Raw genomic sequence first — 7,243 nt, 5'->3', positions numbered from 1 at the left:
GAGTAAACAGTGTGAAATAAGGATTTTGTATTTTTACTGTAGGTATGTGAAAGGGGTACCATTTCTAACTTACAAGTGTTTTTCCCCGTCTTAAACTTTTTTATCTTATTTAACTCTCCCCTGACTGCGTATACCGTAGAATTCCGGTTATAAGCCCTGGGCTTATACAACTTCGTAAGGGGTTTTGGGTGGGCTTATAAGCGGAGGGGCTTATATTCGGGAGGGCTTATAAGCGGAAGGAAAAAACGTTTCGAAACGAGCCTCGGGAGTGTTGATCGAAATACGTTTTTAAGTTAAAAACGCACAAAAAAGCAACATTTAGCCCTGTTCAGTACTGTCATCCGGTAGAGGGGGGCTTATATCCGGGGGGGCTTATAATCGGATGTATTTTTTTGTTTCCAGGTTGATGGGCCTATAACCGGGGGGGCTTATAAGCGGGGGCTTATAACCGGAATTTTACGGTATGCTACTTCGTTACCCTTCTTTTTTTGTTTTTTGTTTTTTTGGTTTGGCCTGTTACCATGAACTTATTTGCATACTTCAGGGTAGAGCTCTCAAACAAGTATACCACGTGTCACTTGTTAAAATTAATGGCACTTTGTTTCATTTGTAATTGGCAGCTGGCTGCACTGACTCTGAAATGGTCAAAGACGTAATCATGTCACAACCTCCTTCACCGCGGGCTGGTCTTTTAGACGAAATGGCCTTAGCTTTAGATTCCACGTCCCTGGTGTTGGCAAATTGGTACAACTTGGCCATAACACTTGGCGTGCCCAGGAAAGACTGTTGGAAGTTCGAAAGAGGCTCAACACAAAGCTCGACCAACGAACTGTTCCAGTATTTGGAAGCAACTCGTCCGCAAATGACACTAGAAAAACTGAAGGAAGCTCTTAATTTAATGAGAAGGTTCGATTCGCTGGACGTTTTGAACACTCAAAGCCTGGAAGGTGATGTTCATTATCCAGAGGTCAAATAGTAATAATATATAAGACAATGTGAGTGGTCGTAAGCCCAATAGTTAGTGCATTTGACATCTCCGAACGTGAGGTCCAGCTTCGGCTCTTGTCAGAGTCCCTATTGTGCATTTTGAAGCTTCTCTTTTGTCATTTAGATTGTGATCACCGTGTTCTTTATTCTTTCGCCCGAGTGGCACTTCATAGATCCATGAAATGTCTCAGATTGGTTTATAATCAACCGACTTCACAATCAGTATGACCTTTTAAGCTCCAATCGCAAAATGCCGGAGTGCAACTAAAAAACGCATGTTTTCTAGGGTTAGCTTTCCGTAATTTGTTATAAAAAAATATCGTTCCTTTTTTCATTTGACTGCAGATGAAGTTTTGCTGAAGGATGTCATGACACCCGGTTCAGAGCTCTTACAAACAATGGCAGACAAACTAAATCGCGAACTACAGGCTGTTGAAGACTGGCGTCACCTGGCATGCAAATTGGAAATCCCAGTTGACGTGCGACGAGCGTTTGGTGAATCAGAACAAAAACGGAAAAGTCCAACAAAAGAAGTCATGCAATGGCTAGCCGCTCGATTTCCTGACACCACATTAATTGATATTGTAAAAGCACTGGACAAGATTCAGCGCAATGACGCCATTCAAATCATAACAAAGCGATTTCCAGACACAGTCGGTGAGTGCAAGAGAATTTCATTTACCTTTATTGAAATCTACGGGTGAAAATTAATTGGAGCGGAAGCAAGCATTCTCTGAAGACCTAACCAGGAATACTCCAGAATAAACCATCTCCCGCGTGGTTTCTTCCACCATTTTTGAAAGTGCAAGTAGGGTAAACAGCGTTACATGGAAGACAGAAATTGATCGAATGTTCTTAAAATAGCAAAATGGCGTTTAAACGAACTACTACTATATTCACCCTATTCAGACCTGCAAGTTTAAAGCCTGTTTTTTCTTTCGTGTGTTTGTGTGTGTGCGTGAGGGGGGGGGGGGGAGGTGGCAAATGGGGGTCCACCTGTAACGTAAAAACGGTTTATTTTGTCGCCACTGAATTAACACAAGATGATGTACAAACAATAACTACATGCACATAAACGTCTCGATTAACGCCTCAAAGCGATTATATCGTGAGACAAACGAATAAACGTTCATTTCTATCTTACACCCCAATGAACAATATTCACATCTTTACTGACAGCTTTGCTTCAGTTAGACATTTCTTTTTCCCATATGTAGCGGGGATTCCTTCACTTAATACAAGACCTGACGGGAAAACGACGATGTTTTGATTTTTTCAGATTCATCCTTGGAGCGATTTGATTCTTCATTGCACGATAGCTTCAGTATCGAGCTTCCTATCAACGATCCAACAGGCGAGACATTGTCCACTCGGTACAAGAGGGAAGAATCTGCCTATCTTCCTAAGGAAGGTAACAATTTGCAACTTTTACAACTTTTGCAACTTTTACATTATACAACTCCATTCCATTATTAGGTCTAGCATTTCTATGTCCTACAAATTCAAAACGAAAAAATGAAGAGAAGATGCTCGCAGTTATAAACACAACTTAAGCAGTTGCAAAAATTAGGCCTGAAAAATCAGGCTTGCCGAGACTCGAACCCTGACCTCTGCGATACCGGTGCAGCGCTCTAACCAATTGAGCTAACAAGCCAACTGGGAGCTGGTCATTAAATTAGTTCGTAATATACCCTGGAAAGATGAAGATGAAATAATGTATATATTAAATCATATATTTGAACTGCGGATGAAGAATAAATGAAGAGAAGATCCGCGCAGTTATGAACACAACTTAAGCAGTTGCGAAAATTAGGCCTGAAAAAATCAGGCTTGCCGGGACTCGAACCCTAACCTCTGCGATACCGGTGCAGGGTTCTAACCAACTGAGCTAACAAGTCATCTGGGAGCTGATTTTTTTCAGGCCTAATTTTCGCAACTTTTTAAGTTGTGTTTATAACTGCGAGAATCTCCTCTTCATTTATTCTTCATCTGCAGTTCAAACATATGATTTCATTTATTCATTATTTCAAATTTAAAACGATGGAAAATGTTTCCCATAGCTTCGAGTGCCTAACGAGAAAATCTTTTGCTGTCAGACTAATGACCTTAGTGTTAGCGCTGTACATACTGGAGCGATATGAAACCAAATACCGAAGACTTTTTCTTGACGTGTCACTCAATCACCTCCGCGTAGTTGCATTCTCAGTGTCCTGTAGCCATAACAGGTTGCTGTAGGCAAGAATTTTACATTGTGAAAGAGAACAATACATTTTTGGTGAAAAATGACAGCCCTGTTTATTTTCTTTATAGCTGCAGAAAAGGGGGGTCTGGCTGGTCACTGTGGGATCTTGCCAGACCGTACAGAGTTAGTTGGCCGCGACGATATTTGCGAAGAAATCATGACTACCCTGATATCCAACAATGCTGTTGAAATTGTGGCGCCGCCTGGACACGGTAAAACGTCGGTAGTAGTGGAAGTCGCTCATAGAACGATCGAAGAAGGAAAGTTTGTTGCTTATGTCAATCCTCGAGGTGTAACTTGCGTGGAAGACTTGGCAAGCATGCTCATCGAGGCATTGGGTGCGGAACCCGGCGAGGATACGATAAAGGAATCACTGCGACGCCTGAGTTCCTTGGAACCCAAGAGCGTGGTGCTAATCATTGAAAATATTGACAACTTGCTTTACAACGAAAACCGAATAGGGACAGAAAAGCACCATCAGCAATTGGACTCTGAGGTACACTGTGCCAAAACGCGTGGGAAATACAAGAAAGATGACTTTTTGACTTTTTTAGACGACATTGGACAAAGCTCAACAACACATCTGGTTCTTACATCGGGAGACAGCATAGATTTTGTATCTTTTCCAATTGCGTTGATTGACCTGCCACCTTTGAGCGACAAGGATTCTGTCACCCTCTTCACGAGACGTGACCGAAGTCTTCATCACAAGTTGGTTACGAAACTGGTCGAAATTTGCGGTGGAATTCCGCTGATCATTTGCACGATCTTATCCATTTTAAAGAAAGAGAATGCAGAGAACTTGGCTCGAAGACTCTCTACTAGCTCGCCTCGCTCGTGCATTAGAAAACTAAGCCCAGCAAATTTCTCGGACGAGCGTCGCATTGATCAGTGTCTAGAAGTTTGCTTTAATCGCTTGAGCCAGGATAAGCAGGATGTTCTCGTAATGATCTCCGCATTTCCGCACAGATTCACCCAAGAACAATTTCTTGACGTTTTTCAGTCCTCAGCAGAAGGTGATTTGCAGATGTGCCTCGACTGTCTTAAGAATAGCAGCCTCCTTCGCTTTGAAAAAAAGACTTCTCATTATTCCCTCAATCCGTTTATAAGGAAATTTCTTTCAGTTAAACCCAAACACAAGGACGCCAAATCAGTCTTCATCCGTTACTACAGTGATCTAGCTGTCACGCTGTGCGAACAATTTTTAAGTAAAGATTCAAAGTCTGCCATTAAACGTTACAGATTCGAAAAGGAGAACATCCGAGAAGCCATGACGTGGTGCGGAGATGATTATCCTGAGCTCAATCGAACCACAAGAGGGCAGTGCATTGAGTCTTTCATCAAGTCTGCCGTGTTTCTTGCCAAAATGATGAGAAAACAAGAGTTTGAGTCACTCTTCTGCAAATTGGCACGTCAGTGTTGCTATGACGTGAAACTTTACAGCGCTTGCTTGATCTTTATGGGAATGAAAATAGTCTTGAGCTGCACATGCACACCTTACATCTGTCCTAGAGCACTGTATCGAGCCAAGAAGATTCTGTCCCATGCAAATGAATTTCAGTTGTCTCACACCACAGTAGATGACGCCTCACGCGCACAATGTCTGAGCAAGCTTGGATTCTGTTTTGTCCGTGAGGGTAGTTGTGAAGATGGCTATGAACTTCTCAACGATGCCTTAGCATTGCGATGGAAGCAAGCGGAAGAATCAAGGAGGGATAAAGAAAAGGTCATGTTGGCAGCTTGCTTCAATGATCTGGCAGGTTCGTTCTAAAGATTTATTTGTTCATTGATCTAGGTGAACGTTTTAATCAATTGGCATAACATGTTTCTATTAGCACTGATACCGTATATCAAATATCTAAAAAGTGTCAAAAATGTAACTCTTTTGACACTTTTCGATATTTGTTATACAGTATCAGTGCTTACATAAACTTCCAAGTGTCACGCATCGCCAGAGACGTTTTCGTCCACTTATATGTTAACATGTTTCTAGTTGAACAATTTTTGGACTTCTAAGCTAACAAATGTTATTCGAAAAATTTGATTTCGACGATCTTTGCTAATCATAACAGTGACCTGATGATTGTTTCCGAAAAAAAGATTATTACCACGAGGAACATATGCATAGAATTTCAGTATCACAAAGTTATGATTTTGGTCACCAAATTGACTATTAGGGGACTAAAGGTTACGGGAGTCACGTTCATGTTCGTGACAAACTAGATCCACATTCCAATACTTTTTCTTCTTCGACAGCTTCACAAATGTCGGAACGGAAACACATGGCTGCAATTCAAACAAGACTCAGTTCTGTGTTGCCTGTTTACGAATCGATCCTTGGTGACCACCCCTTTCTGGCAACAACACTTAGTTGGATTGCCAACAGTTACCATGCTTTGGGTGACTATGACAACGCAATAAAATTCACCAGGCGAGCGCTCGATATACGAGAGCAACTGTTGGGGCACCATCAGGAAACGGCGAGGTCTTTGTATGATTTGGGTGTAGCTTTCTCAGCAAAAGAGGATTACGAAAGGTAGGTGAGTACACAATGTGCTCTAATTTCTATTTAGCTCAAACTGGAAGCGGACTGTCTCTAGTACTTTATGGGTGACCAGTGGGGTCAAAGCGTACAGTTGAGTCTTTTGTTAGGTTAAAGCCTTCGTAGAAAAAAGAAAGAATTACTTGCTGATCAACACGTTTGTATGGCGTAAAGTTCCGTTTCTTGATTAAGCAGCCTTTCCTTACTGTTGCTATATAAGAAGTTCGTTACTTTTCGTGGTCGTTACTTGTGGGTAGCTAAAACGAGCTCCGTATATGGGCCGACCGATCCATATTCAGTACCACTCCTGGACTTGGTCTGTTTACAAAACATCACAGTAATCTGCAGACGAAATAGATAGAAGCGATTGACTGAAATCAGTGTATTCCCCACCTTTTTCTTTTATCCAAAAGGTCAAATTTTATTCGAGTGCCCTACTTTTGGAGGGCCTTTAATATGGGAGGGTCGGCATGTTAGGAATGTACTTTTTGTTTCTGTTATGCTTTCTTCCAGTGCCCTGAGACACCTCGAAGAGGCGGTCGCTTTACAGGAAGAGGTTTTAGACACACACGAAGAGCTGATACTTACTCATCAAGCCATGGCGGTCGTTCTGAAGGGCCTGGGAAAAGAAGAGGAGGCCGAGAGGGAAATGGAAAGGGCAGGAGAGTGTGCGAAGAAGTTGGACTCCTTAGAAGTCCCTTTAGATGTTCTTGAGACGTCGACCAGTGAAGACGATGAGCTGGTGAATGTTTCCATTACACCTCCAGCCAAACTCGGGATCCTTTTCCCGCAACCCCGAAAGACTGGCATTTAGTGAAAACTCATGCAAGGAGTCTGTTGAATATTGCTCGTGAATAAGGAGTTTTTCTTAAAAAAAAAAAGGCCAAACTTACAGATGTTTGTACAGTTACAACACGATTGAAATCAAATTAAGCCTCAAAACGATGGTTTCAACGAAATGGCCGATTTGCACGATGGCGTGATTTGACTTTAAATACCATAACCATTCAATTTTCAAATGCTTATTCGGGCAATTTTTATTAAAGCCCCATCAAAATGACCCATCGGCCCAATGTTTATAATAAAAGAAAAAAAACAACAGCAACAAACAAAGTCTGGTAGACTTAGGATATTGGAGCCAATCGCTAACTGTTGATTCACAAGGTCACGCATCATCTATTTGATTGTAATCAATGAATTGGTTTATTGGTTGTCAATGAATCTGTGATTTACTTTTGATACATGTAAACATGCACCTCGCCGAAAAGAATGAGGAAGAAATTGCGCAAAAATTGAATCAAACAAGTGACGGCATTGTGAGCTGCCTACAAGGTTGGCTGCATACAAGCACCTGCCTTTTTTATTTTTCATTAGTTGAAAACGACTGTAACCCATCTTACAGTTCTTATGAAGAAATAAAAGAGTTAACCAAAGCTGAGGGAAACAGTTGCAAGGATTGCAACAGCTTTGAA

General features: G+C 41.6%; 1 protein-coding gene across 1 annotated transcript; it reads left to right on the top strand.

The window, feature by feature from the left end:
- Positions 1–624: 624 nt before the first annotated feature.
- LOC144636483 (uncharacterized) lies at positions 625–6,585 on the top strand. Its single transcript, XM_078495703.1, has 6 exons — positions 625–947; positions 1,333–1,644; positions 2,267–2,398; positions 3,298–4,989; positions 5,486–5,765; positions 6,285–6,585. Exons 1-6 carry the CDS (start codon positions 641–643, stop codon positions 6,583–6,585), a joined length of 3,024 nt encoding a protein of 1,007 aa, XP_078351829.1. The 5' UTR covers positions 625–640.
- Positions 6,586–7,243: the final 658 nt, after the last annotated feature.

This window comes from Oculina patagonica, chromosome 1 (assembly GCF_052425735.1).
Source record: "Oculina patagonica isolate OP01 chromosome 1, crgOcupat, whole genome shotgun sequence".
NCBI lineage: Eukaryota > Metazoa > Cnidaria > Anthozoa > Scleractinia > Oculinidae > Oculina > Oculina patagonica.
Note: the sequence above shows the minus strand (reverse complement) of the source record. Positions and strands in the feature narration are given on the sequence as shown.

What these genes read in the sequence shown, in the direction of transcription:
- LOC144636483 (XM_078495703.1), top strand. Translation starts at nt 641, where the DNA reads ATGGTCAAAGACGTAATCATGTCACAACCTCCTTCACCGCGGGCTGGT. An exon ending in GAACACTCAAAGCCTGGAAG is followed by an intron (nt 948 to 1,332) that starts GTGATGTTCATT and finishes ATTTGACTGCAG; the next exon opens with ATGAAGTTTTGCTGAAGGAT. An exon ending in GCGATTTCCAGACACAGTCG is followed by an intron (nt 1,645 to 2,266) that starts GTGAGTGCAAGA and finishes TGATTTTTTCAG; the next exon opens with ATTCATCCTTGGAGCGATTT.